We start from the raw sequence: 21,993 nt of genomic DNA, 5'->3' as shown, positions 1-21,993 counted from the left end.
GTTGTGCTTCCATGCAGCAGTTGGAAAAAAACAATATCAACTTAATATAAATAATGGTAGGGAACTTTATTTTCAGGGTACCTGTGGGAAGTGGTGATTGTCTTTATATTCAAGTGTCAGTGAGTTAGCTTTTGTTAATTTTGCCTTCTCAAATCCTGTCTATGGAGCAATAGGGTTTTGGCAAACTTGCTAGATTGCATTTTTATAAACTAAAAAAATTATACATTTATAAACTAAAAATCTCACATTTCATCATGTTAAACTGAAGTTTGTAGCTGAAGTTTGTAACTATGTTAACTAGGTTTCTTTCTTTCTGCTTTTTTCCTCTGAACAGCTGAGCAGCACAATTCCTTTGCCATTTCTTTTTGCTCAAGATTAATAAACTAATACTCAGCAAAAATATTTTTTTCTCTACTTTTTTACGGATTTATAAAAAATTTTCACATAGCTTTTTTTTTCATCTTGGGCATTCATCCTGAGGTGAACTGATTCACCTTTATTTGCTAGCAGTGTACAAAGCTATTGAAAAACAAGTAGTAGATTTCTGCACTGCTTTAGCTCTCTGAAGCGTTGTTAAATATCTCAAAAGAACACAAAAAAATTATATAAATCCTGTATATATTGGATCAGATTAAATCATTACTGTTAAACCATACTGGCCTGCTCTAGACCCAGTCCTTAACTTCTTTGACTTTATGGCACTAGGTTCTAGAATCAAAGGATCTTTCTCTTGCATGTTGTAGTAGTCGTTCAAGTTTGTAATCTCTGAAATATGCAGAAAGATTCACTACTGCCAGATAGCTTGATGTTAAGCGAAGCTTAGGGAAGAGGAAAGGTTATACTTTTGTGTGCAGGAACTTTTCAGCCCAAGTCTGTAAGGAAACACTTGGCAGTGACCAGGTTGACTGCCAAAGTGTGGTGGTGGTCCCTTGTCTGAGACTAAGGCCAGAGCATGCACTGTTCTCTATCATCAGACTTCATAGTCAAGTCTCGCAAACTTTTCTGCTTTTCATAGCAGAAATATACATACTGCTGTCTGGTTGACATGCTTTTGATTTCAGTTGCCATGTAGAATTCTTGAGAGAGGCATATTTTGTCTGTCAACATTTGCTGTGCCAGTTTTTCCAGAGAAATATAAGTGAAGGTTGTTCAAAAGATAAAAGACTGCATTCACAGTTGTTTGGAAACAAGTAACAAAATGTGTGTTAGGGAAATGTGACTTAGAAGTGGTTGCAGAGTCTGTGTCTGGACATAGTAAGCATAACTTGTGCCTTATCCATGTGATTTGCTATATTTATTGGTTTATGTTCTAAATGGAAAACGATCTGAAAGCTCAATATTTAAATGATCCAGCTGCTGGGAAATTTGTATGTGAGGTCCTGGTCAAGATAGCAGCAAGGATGATGAAGCCTTTGAGGAAAATAGTTAAATGAATACTTGTGGTACAGCTGTGTGTGTGTACTGCTCAATCCCACTTCTTGAAATGCAGAAGAAACTAAATCTTCTCTATAGAGATCTCTGTCATGACAGCATAGACTACTGTCACAGTCTCTTGTTCAGAGCAAATCACTTCATATAATGGATTTTCAGAAGTGTACAACTGTATCGGAATTTCAATAAATAACCATTTCCAATTTTTACGACTGGAAATGACTGCAGCTTTTCCTTTACAGAAGTTGTAAATGGATTGCAGGCAAACACATTCTGAAGTCATGAGTGATTCCAGTGCTGTCGATTATTGAAGGGTTTTGTTGCTTTTTGTACTGCTGTAGAAGATTCAGCACGTTTTGTGATATTTAAAGGTTTTTGTTTTGTTTTGTTTTTTCTCTGCTGCAGAGGTAGCACCATTTTTATGGGGTTGTGATTAAAAGCACATGTTATGCATCAGTAAAGGTTTTATGACAGATTTGAACCCTGGACAGCTTCCAAAAATCCCCAGACTCTTATTATGTTTTGAAAACTCTGATTATAAGGGCAGAAAATTATTACTGAGCAACAAGAAAGCCATACTCAAACCTGTGGCATATTACCAAATGCTTGACTATTCTCTGAGCTTTCCAAAAGCATGAGGGTTTGGGGTTTTTTTACCCCTTTTTATGTTTTTAATTTAAATTCTTTTATGCAAAATAAGAGCACTGGTACTTTTAAAACTGCGTGATGCTGCTTGAAAATTTGAGTGCTTCCTGTCAGTGATGTTTGAGCCACTGAATTCCACCAGTTCTGAGTGCTAACTTTAACAAAAGTTTATTTTTCTTCTGGGTGAACTGCCTTGCCTGTCCTTTGAATGCAGTCTCTTATCCAAAATATGAAGGGATAGAAAAATGCCCCTTGTCAGGCATATTTGCTGTGTGTTATTTGCTATGCTAAATCCAAAAAAGTCCTTGGGTCTGAGTGCTTAGTTGTTGCTGAGGCATTTTTTTATGAAAAAGAGTAATTGTCATTTGTAAGACTAAATGTAATGGCAGAAGGAAGCGTCCACTGTGTATGGTTTCTCTGTTCTACTGCATTATCAAGCTCACTGATTTCAGGAATCAAAAAGCAGAGCCCTATAATTGCAATAGAATTTATTTTATATATATATATTATTGGCTATAGGTTTAGCACTGCGTGTATCGTAAGTGCCTGGGGCCCTGTCTTTGGGCTGGGGTTTATTTATTTTATGGGGTTTGGGTCGTGTTTTTTTCCTTTTTTCTTTGGGGTTGTTTGGGGTTGGTTTTTTTTGTTCTTTTTTAATAACTTTGCAAAATGTGCTTAATAAGAAGTTATCAGCTTGTGTGCCAGAATTTAAAAGGGAGGCTTAAACAAAACAAAACAAAAAAAACCTTAGTTTTAATGGGCCTATAGATCTGTGGAGATCAGTGGCTAATATTGCTGGATGTCACTGCTGGAAAAAGACTAACAGAGGCTACAAATAATAGAGAAAACTTACGAGTAAGTTGTCGTCCTTTGCATGAACTTTTTGTCTGGGCACTGGATTAACAACTGTTTTGCCAAGATAGATCTGAGTGAATTAGGCAGTGAAATTTGTGTTATTATCAGCATAGTGTGATTTGTAGGCTAGTAATGAGCATGGATAGGTAATATGCAGTGAGTGGGATGGTCAGTGTTAGCTCTTCCAATATGGGAGGTAAACCCAAGAAATTTACTAGAATTATTTATGACAGTGAGCAACATACAGCTTTGTTAACAAGCATAAACCCAGGGTTTTTTCAAGTTGTTGGTATTGCATCTCTGAGATTATTAAACTGAACTTCTTCTGGTTCTCTTATCTCTAATAATAAAATAAAGCTCAGCACACAAAAAATCGTTATCATTGGCTTCAGTCCAGATACAGAATTTTTATTGTCAGAAATGAGCCAGTAAGTAACTGCTTACTTCAGTAGACATACATAGCAGGATTTAATAAGGACTTTATTGATAATAAAGCAAGCAAACGTATCTCTCTCTATGAATGCAAAGTGATCTGTTAAATAATATATTCCTTATACCTACATTTCTAACACTATTCACAGTTTTGTAACATTAACTGATACTTTAAAAGGTTTTGAATATGCTCTGTGTCTTACAGCTCACACTCCAGATAACAGCTTCCTTGGATTTGTGGTAGAGCAGCATCTGAATTCCAGTGACATTAAACACATTAATGACATCAAAAGGCAGAATCAATCTCTTGTTTATGGCAAAGTAGATAATTTCTGGAAGGTGAGTTTTCTATGCTCATGTACTTGAGCAAATTTATTTTGATCAAAATCATAAAGCAACTTAATAACTCTACAACTAAGTATGTGCTGCATTTTGAACTGAAAATTGTTTCACTAAAGACCCTAGAAGTGTCAATCTTGTTTTATCTCCCCATAATAATATCAGAGTTTTATTTCTTAAATATTGCAATTTCTATATTGTCTCCCATCTGCAGAAGGGACCTGCAGAGTAACAACTATGAGGTTTGGTCATATTTTCACCAAGTTAATGTATATTGTGTTGTTAAGCTCACAGTGGCCTCTGTTTCTTGTCCACTGGCCTTTTCTGGATCTTCTTCCAGGCTGCCACACCTGGGAATGTGTGTCTCATGCAGTTTCCAAAGAAAAGAGATTATTTACTAATAATGGGATTTCTTCCAAGTAACTGCTAGCTCTGTGTGCCCACATGCACTGTATGCCTTCCCTCCTGCCTAAGACCCTATTCTAAGCCACTTGTCAACTGAAAAATGAGCTGATCAGTACACGCTGTGCCGTACATAGGACCAAGCAATATGACAGTGTGAGAGCATCCATGCCTCACATTTTCTTTCCTTTTCTCTTCATTGGCATGAGACTATCAATCTTGCAGTTTTCTGAACCACAGAAGCAACATTTAGTCTGATGACTGTGATTATACAGAATAAATTCTTGAAAACTGTTAGCTACAAGTAAATGGTCCATCTGTGAGACAAAACAAAATAAAAACTGAAAAGAAATGGGAGAGTGTTGCCATTGGTAGCAAAAATATAGAGCTGAATGCTCTTTTGGCCACTGTGCTGAGAAAAATAGGTATATTAGCTCTCAGGTTTGTGTTTGGGTTTACTGCACTAAGCCATGTAATCTGTGTCTTGAAAGGATATTTTGCTTTGCATCATAGTAAATACGTGACAGTTACTGTATTTGGCTTATGGTATAGTATGCCCCCATCTGCATTAGTCTGTCTGCAAAGTGGTGGAGCAGATCTGGGGTCCTTTCATTCAAGTCTTTCCTAGCAGAGGCTGTTATACTTGGAGTTGCTGATCTCATTATCAGTCTCTTAGGAACAGTTGCATGTAATAATTATCTGTACTTCCTGACCTGATTTGCAGTGCATATCAGCAGAACAACCTGTTGAATACTAGTTGGATTTAAGGAACAAGATAGTTGCTTAGTCACCAGGGTTTTTTTTACTGACGTGTATGTCTTTCTCAGTTTATTCTTTCTGCATGAATTCAGAACTGTATGCTCAAAGGGGAGATTTTTGATTGCCTAGTCTGAGTTTCTGTATGACACACAGGATATTCATGGGCTGATTAAGACAAAAACATGGCTTTTTTGAAAAGAACATCCAATCTTGATTTTTAAATAGCACACAATGGAAACTCCACTGTTTCCTCTGGTAACATCCTCAAATAATTGCCTTCTCCCTGAAGACTTTGTTTTATGTCTAGTACAGATTTCCAAATGGTAATTTTCAGTCACTGGACAAAATCCAGTAGATTTTGTCTGCTAGACTTATGATGTATCTGTTCTGTTTCCCTATAGGAATATATAGGTTAAGTTCAAAGTAACCCATAGTCATCTCCTGAAAAGCCTGTATATACTGAACCCCTGAGAACTTTGTGCTTTCTCATCTTTAAGTGTTCTCATGTGTCTGAACCTTTAAAAGATTATTCACATTCCACTGGAAATATGAATGTTAGCAAAGGGAATGTGGGCCGTATCAGAATCAAAATCAAACAGGAAATACTATGAATGTATTGTTAGGCATATCCCCTTTTCACCATTAGGAACTTGTGTTTAGACAACTTCTCAACTTTTTAAAGAACTAGTGCTTATCAAGTCACTGCTCTGTTTCTATCAGTATTGCCTGTCTTGTTTCTTCCAAAATGTATGACCTAATACAGGCTGTATTAAAATGCTCACTGTATGTTTATAACATCAAGCATGTTAAAACTGTAATTTGCAGATTGTAACTGCAGTCATACCCATATGCACTGGTACATAACATGCAATCACCATAGATAGGCTTTGAATCAGTGACAGAGTGGGATGTCCTGGAGTGATAAAATCCAATTCTTGTGACCAACAGAAAGCCTGAACTAATCTTGCATCTGTGTTATTTGCTTATTTCGTGTCTCCTTCATTTTTCCTGTACAAAGCTCTTTTTCATCTGCCACCAAGGCTTGTACTGAACTAGACTAATCTATTTATCTTGCTCCTTTTCCTTATATTGAACACAGCTAATTAATGAAAAGTGTAATCTCCACAGAATACACGTGTCACTGCTGGAGCTGATCAGTCATTAGTGAAGCACAGTTGGGGGGGGGGGGGGGGGGGGAGTGTGTTCCAGTCCCCAGGCTAAGATGCTTTTGGGGAATAGCAGTTGCAAATAAATTGTTTAATTTTAAACTGAGGAGGTTGAAATGGAACTAAGGAATTGCGTGGCGCCTCTTTTTCCCCTGGAGGTGGGACTAGAGTAGCTAACTGCCATTTAAATTACTTGCCATTTCATCTTTGCTAGAAATCCCTATGTCTGCAGCTCTGCTGCCTGGCTAGGCAGAGTTGGTGATGTTAGCTCAGCCCACCAGCCTAATCTGCATACACTAACCAGGTTATTGTAGCTAGAGAATTATGGATTGCTTAGAGACAATGCTGTGTCTTCCTACATCATTCAGTGGGGCTAAACTGCCATGAACATGATGAGTAACAGGAATACAGTGATGACTTCTGTTGGCATTTCTGGACACAGGAAGAATGTCAGCCTGTGGCCTGAGACCCCATTCACCCCACGTTACAGTGTCCAAGTCTGGGTACATCTTGCAGGAGGTCAGGAAGCATGTAAGCTACTGAGACTGTATGATACATCTTGTTTACTTCCTTCTGATAACTAAATCAGTCTTAAGTGGGTTAAGGATTACAATTAGGAGGCTCTAAAGAATTTATCAGTATTTCTAAAGGTAAGGCTTAAAGGTAACCTACCAAGGGTAACATTTGCCAAGTTTTGGATGTGTTTGTTGTAATCAAAACTTTGGGCATTTGTCTGGGATTTCTGGCAGTACTAAGGTATAAAGAGAGTCTTATCTCTGCCTAAGTGAAAAAGACGGAATGAATAAAATGTGAGTGAAACCCACAATGCTCTCCATTATCAAAATTGGCTTTAATTGCAGAACAGCTCAATTAAAAGGGAATGTTTGAAGCCTTTCATGTCATCTTAGCTCCTGTTGCGGTCTAAGTTTTTTCTTTGTTCTTCTCCCTGCAACTTCCTGTCATGCCATTCCAGTACTTCTACCCTTAAGCCTTGAAATAAAAAGGAGTCAAGATTCATTTTATAGTATTTACTATTTCTTTTTTTTGTGTGTGTGTGGGGTGCTGTGGCTTAAGTCAGAATTTTGCTTGTTTCAGAAAATAGCCATCAGTGCATAGCGTACAGTTGTATGATCACTGCTTTGAGTTGTCTTTAAAATGTTTATATATTTAAAGGCAAAATAATGTGTGAGTTTGTTGCTAATACCCTTGACAAGATGGGCATTCTTCTTAAACATACACTGTCTGTAAAATAAGCTATAAAGAAATTTAGCTTGTTCTCAATAGGAAAGTACATAACCAAGGCTATTCTTATTATCTCCCCTTTATAGCTCCATGTGACATATGTAATTTCCCTATCGCATGCCCTCTTGAAGGAAGTAGGAGGAAGAAAATTAAGAGAAGTCAGAAAGGAGAAATTACACTTCTAGGAATAGTTCTATTACATGCAAAGATCAGTGTCCTGTTGCTGGTAGTGTTGCCTTTTTCCCTTCCTTCTGAGTGCTTTTTGTGCTTCATATTTAGCAGCATACTTTGGCTAAACATTTAATTTTTTAAGCTCAAAGATACATAAGGAAAGGGAGGAAAGATCCTTCTCACCTTTTCTCTTCAAAGTGCTCAGTGGTAGTTTTGAACTTGCCTTGTGGTAGTTTTGTCTTACTCCAAATTGACAGCAACACCGTGATCTTTTCTATTGATCATAACCTACCCTAGTTGCAGTCACCAAGCTTCAGGAGCACTGCCTTGCTTTATGCCACATAAGAAATTGAAATCAACCACACACTCTAGTTCAGCACATCTCTAAAATGCAGTATTTGCTTCTGAAAAAAGTATGGATCAAAAAAACAAGTAAATCAAAGCAAATGAGAAGCTATAGGTGCAGTAAATAAGTATACATGTATGTATATTTTGTGGGCTTATTCTTCAACATTATGAAAATTAGTATTTATTATGAAGAAATAAAGGAAAGGAGAGGAGAGTGTCTCATAGTTAGTTCTGGAGATTTCTATTCAAAGGACAAGAAATTCCTTGTTAGACATTAATGTCCATTACATGGCAGTGAAGTTGTCAAATCTTTAAAAAACCTCAGTGTAAAAAGCAGGCAAACAAACAGATTAAGAACTGCAAGAAATTATGAACGAAACAGATAAAGATGACAAGCAGAATTTCTGGTAGATCTTGAAGACTCAGTTCTTTACTGAGATGTTTATTCATTCTTTGTGCAAGGATTATATATGTAATAAATAACATATAGGTATGTGGTCGTGTGCGTTTTATGATGTGGTAGTTGCTTAACAGAGAAGCCATAAATGGACGTTCAGGGAAGAGCAAAAGCATGGCAAAGTTACTCAATACTTCGCATATTCTCTCTCTTCCCAGCTTTTTTCAGCTCAGGGTATTTTCTGAATCTGTTTGTCTGTTGATAAACTGACTTTTGACACACTTCTGAGATCTCAGTAAGAGGTGACTTACTGAAAGTGCTTGTCATTTGGGCTGATTTTTTTCATGGACCAAAATCATATTATCATAATTCAAAGTCTTCATTCCCGAGTGATGTCAGTTAGCTGAGGTCCATTATTCAAACATGAAGCTAGGACTGGTTTTCAACATGTGCATCACTTTGTATTGACTTTATCAGTCATTGTATTTCCTAGTCACTTCATCCCTTAGATTACTGAGACAGCTTTTTCAAAAGCTTTACAACCCCAGGTGTTCAGTGTTGTCGTGTTTTTCTGCAACATTTTAAAGTTAGCCTCAGGTTTGCTATTGTGAATAGTATGTATTGACCACACGCTTTGTCACTTCTCTGTTCTCTTTCTCATTATGACTATTAATTCACAAGTGATACCCTTCTATCCCAAAGAGATTTAGTTCTTTTAAGAACGCTTGAATAGTTTCTACATGTTGATTGGCTTCTTCAGAGAGCACTACCAATTTGGTGAGGGAGGATTTCCTTGTACAGAAAGAATTGACTATTGCAATTTTGTTGGGTTTACATGGTTATAGAGTTAACACTTTATTTAAGTTAGATTAGGTTGATTAGGTTTTTAGGTTGGATATAAGAAGGAAATTCTTTCCTGTTAGGGTGGTGAGGCACTGGAATGGGTTGCCCAGGGAGGTTGTGAATGCTCCATCCCTGGCAGTGTTCAAGACCAGGTTGGATGAGGCCTTGGGTGATATGATTTAGCGTAAGGTGTCCCTGCCCACGGCAGGGGGGGTTGGAACTAGATGATCCTAAGGTCCCTTCCAACCCTAACTATTCTATGATTCTAAGTTTCAGAGAATTTCAGTGTGGAATTCATACTTGCTAGTCACGAGTCACTGCATCTTCTCCAGATCCATTTATAAATTCAGTACTCTGCATTAAGTACTCTGCAGTTAGCAGTTTGAAAGTTTCATATTTGATCTCCAAAATCATCTACTCCTTGTGATTTACCATTGTAAAACTGGTACAGTTAAACACTGTATCCGTGTAAGTGTCTTAATATTGTACCTTGAATTCTGCAGCATTTGTGCTTTCTTCCAGTTCCCCAGTGGGATGGGATTTTCATTATTCAAGGATATCTTGAAAAGTCTTTGAGAGTGTGACAGTTCTTGGAAAGAGAAAAAGAGTACCAAATCTTATGTTTTGTGTCACAATGTCAGCTGTCATACACTGCATATACACCGGATTTTGGCTTACCATGGACTTGACGCTTTAGCAAATAATCACCAAGATGTTAGGATTTCTAGACTTAACAGTGTGCATTTACGATATACACAAAGTTTATATCTTAATGCATCATGTTTCTACAGTGTATTTTTTGTAGCTTTTATACTTAAATTTTTCACACACCAAACTTAAAAATTTCAACACTTCAGATTGTCATCTTGTCAATATTGTCCTAGTGGAAGACTTATCGAACAGTTGTCATTTGATTTCTTTGATGAGAAAGCCCTTATCATGATGCTTTTAAAAGTAGGTCGAAGTAACTGACGAAGAGTAATAACAGTTCTGCAGTCAGTGATCAACAAAAAGTACTTTCCTGAGTGGCATATTTATTGTAGCCGCTGAAAAATTGTTTCAGAAAAGGTTTGTATAACTGTTACTGTTACATTTCCTTTTTGATTCTGAGGACAAATTGGGGTGTTTTTTTTGATGTTGTGTTTCATATTTGAAGTCTAGATTTGTCGCATGGATAGCAGACAGATAGAGGTGAAGAGTACATGAAACAAACTCTGTGGAGAATGCTGATTTTGCATTACTAGCCAGCAGCCCACGGTCTTTTTTCTTTGAATTCATTTTGGAGAAAGTAAAAATCTGGAGTTTACGTCAAATGATTTAAGATAAAACTTGTATCTGCACCCAAGCAAGCAAGGAAGTGGATTAACAGTTGAAGGAACATTGGTATTTTGCAAATCACATTTCTTGATTTATTTACTTGTAGCCTTTCTATTTATAAATGCCATATTTACGCTTTCTCATTTTCTAATTCAATGGTTTTAATGTTTAGAATTGAATTATGTGTCCTGGTTACTTTTGTGAAGTAGGTTATTACAAGTCATACTTTCATGATCAGAAATAACGGTTTTCTACAAGGAACGTGGAAATTCAGGACTTCTTAAATGCAAAAGTAGGTAAATGTTACTGAGATTTGTGTAAGGTATAAGGTATTTTGCTAATGGTATTTTTATGGTACTTTATATTTTATAAAAGCAGTTACTTTTGACTCAAGATGTATAAGGGAACAAGGGAGTGTTGTGGATTGTGCCTTCTGAATTTTTGGTTGGGCTTTTTGTGGTTTCCTTCAGTAAGAAAGACTTTTAGAAAAATTTATGTACAGGGAACAAAGGGAAGATACTGCTCTTGGTTCCAATTCTTTAAAAATCTCATTTGATTAAAAGAAAGAGGGTTGTCCTTTGTGGGATGAAAGATTTCTCTCAGCTTTTGTGCAGTGGACTTTTGTGGACTTTTTTTTCATCTTTTTACTCTTGTGGTTTGAAAACTAATTTTTTTTTTTTTTTTTACATATTGATCCCTTTACTTGTGCCTATCTATCTATAAGTTTTCCGTTGTGAGAAAAAACTGTTTCTACATGCTCTGTAACAGAGTCTATAGTAGTTGCCCAGTCTTGTTGAGGTGGAAACCTAGCCATACCATTTAGAAGCCCATTATTTTCTTAATAGATGGGAAAATGGATGCTTTTTGGCATACTGAATGTTTTATCTCTGGTTTTAGACTCTGAATCAGGAAAGCAGTCAGTCTTATGCTTCAGTAATGTTCCCAGTTAAGATTATGGATTGTTGTTTCAGTGTTTTGTTTGCACTTTCAGAGATGCTTAAAACATGCTAAATTTATTAGTGCTTTTGCTTTGTTTTCCTAAATTGTATTGATAAGTTGTATATTAATGTTAAATATAAAATTTAATTTATATTAATTAAATTTGATTTAATAGTAGTATTTCTAACATACTTTTGTAAATATAGAGTTTAAGTAAAAGCCCTCCTTCTGCCCCTGAAAAATACTACTGTAAATACAGTATGAAAGCCTGTCTTTATTTGTACTCTTTTTTTTTTTTTAATCCTGTATTCCCCATTTTGTAGCAACCAACTGCTAGTATTTGTATAGAGGACACATGGATATAGTAGGAAGATTCAGTTATTTACAAAATGATCTGAGGAATACTTTGGGCTAAATTCAAGGACTGTTGTATTTATGAAAGTGTTTTCAGCAGAATTTAGTCAATGAACTTCACAATAACACAGATGCCTCTCAGAATCCCACTAGATTTTTATTGGCATCACCTGTAAATAGAAGCCCTGTGAAGATGTTACATTTCTTTTGGTCCATTTTATATTCATCTTTGAAAATAAGCTAATAAAAATAAGATGGCAGCGAGGTCAGTTCAGATCAAAGATTTATGTAATCCACTGTTCTGATTCCAAAGATAGGCAAAACTTGATGTGTAAGGAATAATGTGAAAACAGTTGTGTTTCACAGCCAACAGAGACAAGTGGCTCATGGATTTCTTAGGCCAAAATTTGTGTGTCTCTGTTCAGTAATGATTCATGAATTTTTCTACCATAATTTCCTTTTGAACCTATATAAAATCTTCAACAGTCCTGTAACCAATAATGCCATTTCTCAGAAACTGTTAGAAAAATTCTAAAGACTAATAATTTTCATGTCAAATATTTTATTTCAGAGTAGGTAAATAAAAATTGTGAAATTATCATTGAAATCATTATAGTAAGTGCAGTTTTAGGTTATCCTGGTTTTGTTCTTTCTAGCTGCTTGCTTCTTATATTTTTCTTGAGTTGGAGTGCCTTCATGTCATCAGTTTGTGTGTCATGAGCCAATAAAATCTGAGACCAAGTACTTTAGTGTTCTTCCTATAGGCAGATTCTGTCAGCAGTACATATTGCTCAAAGACCCATCCAACCTGGCCTTGAATACCTTGAATGGGGTCCACAGCTTCCCTGGCAACCTGTTCTATTGCCTTGACACCCTCACAGGGAAGCACTTCTTCCTTGTATCTAATCTGTATCTACCTACAATCTACAATTTCTCCTGCACATTTGCAAAGAAAAGGTTTTACAATGGAATTTCTCTTAATAAAGTATATGAGGTTCTCAACAGTTTCTATTTATGCTACTTTACAAGTAGTGGGAGGAACATACTTTTGTGGTTATTAAAATTTGAAGTAAAAGGAAAAATAAAAAATGGAGCAAGCTTTTAGGTTTATTTGTTTTTTTTTTAAATAGATTGTGCTAATTAACAATAAGAGCAGCCTTTCATCAAAATGAGAAAGCACATTTGTCTCCATTTGTTGGCAGTTTTATGTAATACTTAGCCCAGGACATTGTCGAACTGGTGCAGTCTTGGCATAGCTACCAGAAAAGGGCGATTAAATACTGAGGCAGGCAGTCTACCTCATCACAAACAGTATCACCAGTAGAGCAAGATAAAGCTAGAAGCCAGTTGTTACGTGACATTAAATACCTTGTGTATTTGAATGCAGACTGGTAATTAACTTAGCAAGGAAGTTTTAAGAAGTGGTAGTGTTCATTCACCTAGGGCTGATACCTTAATACACCTCCAAGGTTTGAAAAGACAGGATTTTCACCAATCTGCTTACCCTGTGAATGAACTTCAGTAGAATTGTTGGCTGGCTTTCATACAGGGCTGTGGAGTAACAGTGTACAGAATTTACATAACAAAAAATACTGAAAGTAGAATTATCAAAAACTCGCTGCCAAGAAGTACAGGAACTTGTTGCCTGATTTTAGAGCTATTACTAAGAGTATGTGCAAATATTGACGGAAGGACTTTCTGATCTGTGTTGCATACTGCCTGTAAATACAAACTACGGCTAATTGCTTTTGGAATACCAGTAGTCTTCAAAACTAAAAAAACATATGGCATTGAAAATTAAAGTAATTCTTGTTTGCAAACTAGGATGGATTTTGTTGGTTTGGATTTTTTTTTAATGCAACTCTTTTCTGGTTCTTTTCCAAAATGCCTTTAAAACTTCAGGTAAATGGAATATTTGTAGGTATCTCATGGGACTCAGTTGCTAGGTATTCAGATAAAATGTGTATTCAGTTGGCAAGACTGTATGTTACTAAGGTGAGATTCACTCTTTTCTTCACAAAGAAGAGAAACAATAATTATTTTGCATCTCTTACAAAAACAGAGTGAAAATTTAATATCTCAGAATGAGGTTTTTTGTATTTTTAGGCCAAGTATTATTCAGGCATGCTGAGATTACAACTGTCCAATGGTGACCTGGTTTTTTGTCCACTTAGAAATTAATGGGACCTTGGTACTTATTTATACCTATACTATGAATAAAAAAGATGCAGTTTTCTTCCTGTCTAGTATAAAATAAAATTAATAATGTAATGAAAGATAAAAATCATATAAGAATGGCTGACCTTCTCTTTCTGGCTTTTGTAGTACAGGAGATGAAAAAACAGCTGTGTTTGAACACTACTGCTTGAAAAGCATAAATTAGACTGAACATATTTTATTGTTGCTATTACAGGATAAGAAGGCTTACCTGGACATCATCCACACCTATATGGAAGTCCATGGAACTGTTCACGGGACAAGCACCATTTATATTCCTGGCTATGTAAAAAACCATGGCATACTCAGTGGGCGGGATTTGCAGTTTCTACTGAGGGAAACCAAAGTAAGTTTGTCAAGAGGGAGTAGTGGCAAAAATAGCTACAGACAGACAGTATCTGAAGTGCATGCTTTTCACCTCCTACAACTGAGCTCCTAATTTAAAAGTATTAGAAAAATAAATTATCAAATGGAAAGGAGCTTAAGTTGTCTTCTGCTAAGAATATGTTTTTCCTTGTGTCCATGTCTTGTGGATTGACAGCTGTTATTAGAAAATTTTGATGACAACCTACAGTCACAGACACATTTAACAACCAGCTTGAAAAATATGTATTTCATTTTCTTAAATGTGATATTTAGCTCAAGGAGATTATCAGCTGAGAATGTGCTTTGTTTTGCAATCCCTGATGTAGAAAGCTGTACAGTAGGCATGTTTGCTCTGCCCTACCAATGACTTTAACCTGGAGCAACCCTACTCTCTGGGGGAGAAAAGAGGAAAAGTAAGCACTTCATTCGTCATTCAGTTCCTTCCTCTACCGCAGTGGTGCAGAGAGAGCGAGCAAAAGAGTGTGCTTTTTGTGGTGTACTCTGCCTGTGACCTCATAGTCAAGGGAACTCAAGATAAGGGACACTATATAGACTGAAATAAAATAACTTCCGTACCCATAGTTAGAATGCCTTACGGAGTTTTTCTGTGCCATTCCCATAATGTCTGTGGCACTTTACAACATTAAAACACTTTAGCAGAGTTATTACATATAAATAAGATGTTTAACTTTCAGTTGGTGAAAGAACTGATTTGTGTGTTTACAATTAGCAAAATGTGTGGAACTGCAGCACTTACTCCCCATTGTTGATAGTTCCTTGCTGTGCACTTCTACAGAAGAATCTATTAAAAAAGGAAAAGGAAAAAGCAAGCACCTCCTAGTCTTCCCACATGACTGCAGAAATCTCCATTTTGAATATTTGGGAAAATGATGGTAATTTGACATCTCTGTTGGCAAATTTGCCAACAGTGACAGCTGTTGGCAAATTATGACTTTTTAAAGGCAACCGCTGTGTATCTGATGTACTTAATGCATACAGATACACATTGTTGCAGATTAAAAAGTCAACACTTTCGTCACAGATACTACTGGCATTACACAGCTCTTGCCTGTGCAGAGCATGAAGTCACGGTATTAATCATAGTACTAACGTGGGAAGAATATTGACATTTTAATAACCCCAAGCACAAACAGTGACTTCCTTCTGGGGGAAAGAAAAAAAGTGTTTGATTCACTGAATAGTAAAATAAGCTCCTGAACTTCCTATAGAATTACTAAAGTACTTACAATTTATAAAGTTCATTATAACAGTTACACTTGACTGAGCCTACCTCTAATTCTTTATCAGTCATCATACATGAATTACACTAAAGAGCTTTATTTTCAATATCAAATAGCATATCTAGTTGTTATTGGTCATATTTGCAGTGGTCTGAGATGCAGTGTAAAAACACTGTCATTTTAAGGACAGATTCCAGCCAATAAAAACATATACAGATCAGCGCAATGAAGTTATATGGGGTTTGTGACACAGGAAGTAGCCAGACTAATTTCACTCAGTTTTCAGCTTCTAATTGCAGTATCAGATGGAAGATAACTGTCTTGTGATTTTGAAGTTCTCCTGAGCTCAGTGAGTTGCTTATTTTTCACAAATTATATTTTTGTGAAAAGCCTGGATTTACACTGTGCTGTTTTTAGAGTCCTACAAGCACTTTAGCTTTTAATGATTTTCTGTACTCTTGTGCATTGTTTTGGGGTTGTTGTTTTTTTGATTCCTAACACTGGGGGAAATCCTTTGAGAATTTGTTGCATTTCTTAGTAGATGGCACTGAGAAACACATCATTTTTAAGTCCACATTAATTAAGTCCACAAATAGTATTTTCAGGTGGCTTTTCTGAGCTTTAGTAGCAGATTTGCAAATGACAAAAGCTGTTTTCCTTTTAAGGAAATTATTTATTTCTGATACAGCCAGGGTAGCACAACTTTGACTTGATGATAAGCAGTTAAGTGTCCATCTGCTTCTCCTAATACTTACTATTGTCAGGCAAATGGGAGTGCAGTGTATTTCTGATGTTGCAACAAAATAAAATTAAGTATGGTCTACTGCAGCATTAATCTCAGTTATTCTGTCTAACACTGTTCTGATATATATAGTTTAACAGAAGAAGTGAAACAGCAGCATCCTGAGATTGAAAGTGGAAACTGAAATTTACCATTTAATTTGTTTGGACTTTCTCAATTGAAGGCAGATTTTGGGGTTGGTTTTGGGGTTGGTGTTTTTATTTGCTAGCTGATGCTTGGTATCTCTTAGGTACACTGGCTGTTCCGCCTTAGCATATGGTTGCCTCTCAGTGTTGATCAACAGACACACTTGTTCTAAATCTTCTTGTTGCCTGTACATTTAAGTTTCAGATTTTGATATCCTGAGACAACACTTTAATGTAGATTAGCATAAAACACCACTCACCTCTCTCTACTGGCCATCTGCTGCCTGTGTGGGTCAGTTGTGTTTATATCAAATGGATCATGGATTGAATTGCTAAAAGAAGTGCAGGTTTTTCACAAAAATCAAGCTGACTTGAATGGGAGCTTTGTGCCCTGAGGAGCCTCATGTATGTGTGCATGTGTGCACATGCGTTCAGTGATGGTTAAGGACACTTTTTAATCATAATCACTTTAATCGCTAGGCAACATGACCAGAACCCCATAATGAATTTAGTTATGGGGATTTGTCACTAGACAATCAGTTTGCTGAAAGTACATGAATTATCAGAGCCATAACTCCAGGATGGTAACATCTGTGGGTACAGTGCTCATTTGAACCATCTAGGCCTGCTGTGTGCCGTCTCCAAGCAGCAACCTATGTCTTTAAGCGTCCAGAAACTTTCAGATTTTTCTTAATCTAAACATATGTTTTGAGACGCAAGGGCAAGGATTGTCTTTCATTGCTTGTGATTTCACCATTGTGTTAGCAAGTGTTTATTAGGTCAGATGGCATGAGCTAGGTTTCAGAAAGCCAGATCTAAATAATAATTTTAAAAATTACACAGTTCGTTCTTCTCAGAAGTGTCAGTTGCGGTGCTTCATTTTGCCCTTAGACAGCGATATGCTGATAGGTGATGGCTCTGTCATGATTCTTGATCAGAGCTTTGCATTCCCAGAATGTATTTGGTCTCTCTCCAGTATGGGACACAGTTACTCTCAAAAGCATGCAGCTGCCATTTCATTTTGGTGTGTGTTATAAAGCAGCACATTTCCAAGTAAGTGTGTTTTCCAAGCAGGAGAGGGCTGTTTGAGATTCATCATGACTAGTTCAGCCGTGTAGCGCATGGCAAAACTGCAACATGTCAACAGTTCCTAATGAGAAGATGTAAAGCCATTCATCATGTCAGAGGAAAATAGGGTAGGCGAGCTGGCAGCCTTCCTGCCAACTTATGTGGCTTCTTGCCAAGTGGGCAGCTGGAAGAGTTGGACCAGACTCTCTTGGAAGAACCACTACTGAATTCTTGAGAATATTCCTCCTTTTGAGACAGTTTCAGATGCAACTTTGTACTTCTAGTCACTGTGAATTTTTGAGGGGATCCAAATTCTTTTACTAAGTGGAAGCAAAACCCTGTTTCGACAGTTTTGGAAAAATCCCATTGCAGGGTTAGATTCATATTGTCTTTTAGGAAATAATGCATTTTTCACTTCCACACACTTCACAAGATCATCTGAAAAGACATTTAACTAGTGAGTCTTTTCTAAGTTGTTTCAATCACAAAAGGACTTTTCCAGAAATAATTTTATATTGAGAAAAATATATCAAGATAGTTAACCTTTGCTACACATCCTTTTCTGTAGTTCAGAAGAGAATATGTAGGTCAGTCAGGAGGCAAGCAAAAGTGGTGATAAACCTACCAACCCAATAGAATAAATTAGCTAAAGTGAGTAATGTTAGAAACTGGGGAGGAGATGATAAACACCCATCTTTCTGGATCTGTAGCATTTAGTCTCTGGAATATGAAATTGTTCTTTTAAATATTCAGCTACTCAAAGTTACAGTCAGTGAAGTAAAGCATTCACTCCTTATTTTATCCTTTTGGCTATAATTTAGAAAGGCTGTTTGTTCAAATTCTCATTTTAATAATAGTCTGATCTGGTGCCGTAAACTCCTCAAGTTAATTACTTAGTGTCAACTAAGTGGTTTCCAAAAAATAAAACTATGCTGTTTTTTAATGGGAGTTATTGTGAAGCACTTTTTTATGTCAGAGAAGTCTCCATTTGACTCTTACACCATGAAAGGACTGTTTACATTATGATCGGAAAAGAATGGTGTCTTGGCAGGTCTGATGCTGGGTGGCCAACTCAAAAGCCTGAAAGTCCAAACCAGGGGTTCGGTTTTCTGCAAAGGCAGAAAAGGTTCCTGAGGAGCCTTTCATATGAAAACCAAAGAATTGCTGCTTAAGGGTTTCAACACCTGCTTTGCTCAAGTTGGGCAAGTGAGACTGCAGATACAAAACCCCTTTTCTGATTGATGCAGACCTACAGGCACCAGCACACCTGGGTAGTGACCTTGCAAACAAGGAAATGGTTTAAAAAAGTAGAAACAAAACATGCTGCCATTACTGTGATGATTTTACATCTCTACTTATTTATTGTTATCTCCTTTAGACAGACTTTTATACGGTAATCTCCTCCTGTTAATCATCTCGTTATATGGGGCGTTAGCAATACAGAGCCCATTGTGTCATGTGCCCCCTTAAAGCACTGTATGAAAAATAGTGGTTTTAGTTTTCAGAAACATTTGAAAAGTGAGAAAAATGCTCACATAGCGAAAATGAAATGGTTTAAAGCACTAATCAATCATTAAAGCATAAAGGAATTCTACTCTGCATAGCAATTCTGTTGCAGCTAACAAAGCAAGATCAGGGCTAAAATTTTTGAACCACATGTACCCACAGTTATATTGCCAACATTGTCAAGTTTGGAGTTTTGTGTTACAGATTTTGCGTTATAGAGCTTCAGCCTTCAGAGGGGAAGGTGCCTCTCCATGGTGGACTGTGTTACCAGACATAGTGTCCAGTAAGAGAGTACCCAAAAAACCATAGTCAGCACCTTATGTGGTGGGGGCAACAATTTAGATCACAAAATCGTGGAAATACAGTCTGTTCTAAATCTTTACCAGTCTGTGGGAGAGAGATCTGACTTCCACACAGCCTCAGCTCTACATGGATGCTTGCTTCGCTGGTACCTGAAAATTGTTGCCTGTTATTTCTTCTTTTTTTTTTTAATTTTTTTTTTCCTCCCAGTTCTTCTTCAATTAGTGACTTACAGCATTGTGTTGCATGCTTTCAGGAAGTATCTTGACAGATTGTTTTAGCCTTTCTGGAAATAACAAGCTGCATGTAATTCAAAGGATTAGCAAATTAGGGCATCATAAGAATGAGTTACAGAAGTGACCTGTGTTCTCTAATGCTTGGTTTTTTTTGAACATAATGAATGTGACTTTCTTCAGGCAATTAAGATATTCCTCAGTTTTGATCTTTGTACCGTACAAAAATACTAGCTCCCTAACCAAGGAATGTTAATCAAGGTGAATTTTCAGGAGCAGGGTCTAGATTGAGTTGGGGAATTTCAGCTGACCTGATGACAATGGGATGATGGCGAGTGATAGAAGATTTTGGAGGGTTGAAAGAAGGGGGTGCTGCGGGCCAGGCTGCAACCTCAGGCCAACAGACAGCACACACACATACACAGTTCTAGCAATCAGACACATCTTTCTTTCGTCAAAGGTATGGTGCTGCTTAGAGGTAAGGCTGGAAAACAAATGTGGAACAGGTGGTAAACTATTTATTATAGATTAAGTGCTGACAGTGTGCTCTGTGCTGACAAAACATAAACCCATGCTTCTTTCCCCATGGAGCTTCCTCCTAAATAAATAGACCAATCAGACACAAAACTGTTAAGCAATGCACAGCAGCAGTTTATTAAAAAAGTGAAAAACTAAGCAAACAAACCAGCATTCTCCACATAACGGACAAACACAGGATCATAGGAGAATTGATACTTCAGATGGTTTTAATTGCTGGTTCTCAGCTGGTTTTCCACCTGAACTAAGGCGCAGTTTAAATAAAAAACAATATGTGTGCAGACTGCATGAAATGGTTTGATGTCTGTAATTCATTATTTTCAAGAGATTACCTTTCTTTAAATTAAGCCTCTTTTGAGACGAGATTTAAGATGTGGTTTTGCTGATTGGAAGGTAATATATCTGATGCTGTAGGTGAAACCCAAATTTAGATAATCTAGCTTTAATGGAGATAGTCTTCCAGATCTTCTTTTTCAATCAGCCACTGTAAGATTTAAATCCATGAGATAGCTGAGAAACTTTTTGAAAGTAGGTGACTTTTTTAACCTGACAGTTGAAAACTAACAATATGCAGCTCTATGCAGTGAAAATTGTATGACCTCAACTATGCCAAGAAGTGTTAACTTTCTTTTTAAAATGAGCCAACTCACAATTTGTACTGTTGCTGTCATGGGTCAGAGAGGATTGATACTGCAATACCTGTGCATGACAATACTGACTACAGTTTTATACGTCAAAGTTCAGATCAGCTCTTAGAAAGGGCCTTCAGTTTTGAATTTCTTGTTACTAGGATTCATTTCTGTATTGCAGAAAATTGAATGTGGAATAGTATTTGACCTCTTGGAATACGTACACCCTGAATACATGATCCTAATAGTTATGAAGATTGCTCTTTATTTTCTTGAAAAGAAAAAGGCAATGTATATATATATATATATATAATGATGTAACAGTGCTGAGAAATTACTGTTATAAATCAGAGTTTGTAATTCTCCCATTATATACAGACATAGAAATAAAGATGAAGAATCCTGTATTTGATTCAGGGTGGTTAATTATGTTGGGCCAGGAAAGGCGTCAAGATCCAACTAAAAGCCAGGCAATTCTGAAAAAATACTAAATTTCTTTAGATTGGAGAAAAGCACTGCCTTGTCTAGAGCACCTCTAATCTCAGCTTATATAAGAATAGCTTTGTGATGCCTTTTTCCTCCTTTGATACCTTGGAGGTGGTGTTGAGCCCTCTTAATCCTATGCAAGCTCTTGCCGAGGTAGTGTCTTCAGCTGATGTTTGCTGCCATCTACCGTTTTAATTATAAGGCTTAATGTGTTTGCCAGGAGTATGTTCATGTTGGCAAAACGAGCAGGTTGGCTGATGTGGGAGAGAGGGGGAAAACAGTAGTGTAGCTGTTCCGTGAGGTTGCTGCAGTAAAGCCTGGACGTGCAGGAGAGCGCCAGCAGTTCCATTTCAACACCAGTCAAACCACCAAATGACTTTTTTCCCAAGAAGTAACTGAAAGGGTCTGTTGCCTCAGCTCCACGAAAGACCACCTCAGCTCACTACAGCAGATTGTTGTCAAATGTGTTTTGCAGGACATTCCGTAACTGCTTGGGTAAGGGGGTGGTGAGCTGCTGAATTCCTCCCATTTTCTTCTTAATGTTACTTTTTTTTTTAGGCTGGTCCATTTAGAGTGCATTGTTGTTTGTTTTAAGTTGGCTCTTAACTGTCAGGTTTTGTAAAGAACAAAAAATAAGGCAGCTCTTGTTTTCTATTTTTCAGCTGTTCGTTGGTCTTGGATTTCCATATGAAGGGCCAGCTCCTTTGGAGGCTATTGCTAACGGATGTGCTTTTCTAAATTTAAGATTTAACCCACCAAAAAGTAGCAAAAACACAGAGTTTTTCAAAGGCAAACCTACACTCCGTGAGGTAAGCTTTGTCAATCTTGATAATTTCTATATCG

General features: G+C 36.9%; 2 protein-coding genes across 3 annotated transcripts in view; one reads left to right on the top strand and one right to left on the bottom strand.

The window, feature by feature from the left end:
* ZRANB3 (zinc finger RANBP2-type containing 3) overlaps positions 1–21,993 on the bottom strand; it is a 494,211-nt gene that overhangs the window by 177,535 nt on the left and 294,683 nt on the right. The window lies entirely within an intron of this gene.
* Positions 1–21,993, top strand: part of MGAT5 (alpha-1,6-mannosylglycoprotein 6-beta-N-acetylglucosaminyltransferase) — a 129,300-nt gene that overhangs the window by 93,273 nt on the left and 14,034 nt on the right. For both annotated transcript variants that reach the window (XM_062606009.1, XM_062606014.1), the window contains exons 11-13: positions 3,569–3,702; positions 14,054–14,203; positions 21,813–21,959. In XM_062606009.1, the coding sequence (XP_062461993.1) occupies positions 3,569–3,702; positions 14,054–14,203; positions 21,813–21,959 (431 nt within the window). The remainder of the gene's footprint in view (positions 1–3,568; positions 3,703–14,053; positions 14,204–21,812; positions 21,960–21,993) is intronic.

Source organism: Pezoporus occidentalis, unplaced genomic scaffold, assembly GCF_034315485.1.
Source record: "Pezoporus occidentalis ecotype Australia unplaced genomic scaffold, CSIRO_AGI_Poc_V1 ctg12, whole genome shotgun sequence".
Classification (NCBI taxonomy): domain Eukaryota; kingdom Metazoa; phylum Chordata; class Aves; order Psittaciformes; family Psittacidae; genus Pezoporus; species Pezoporus occidentalis.
This window is presented reverse-complemented; position numbering and strand designations above follow the sequence as displayed.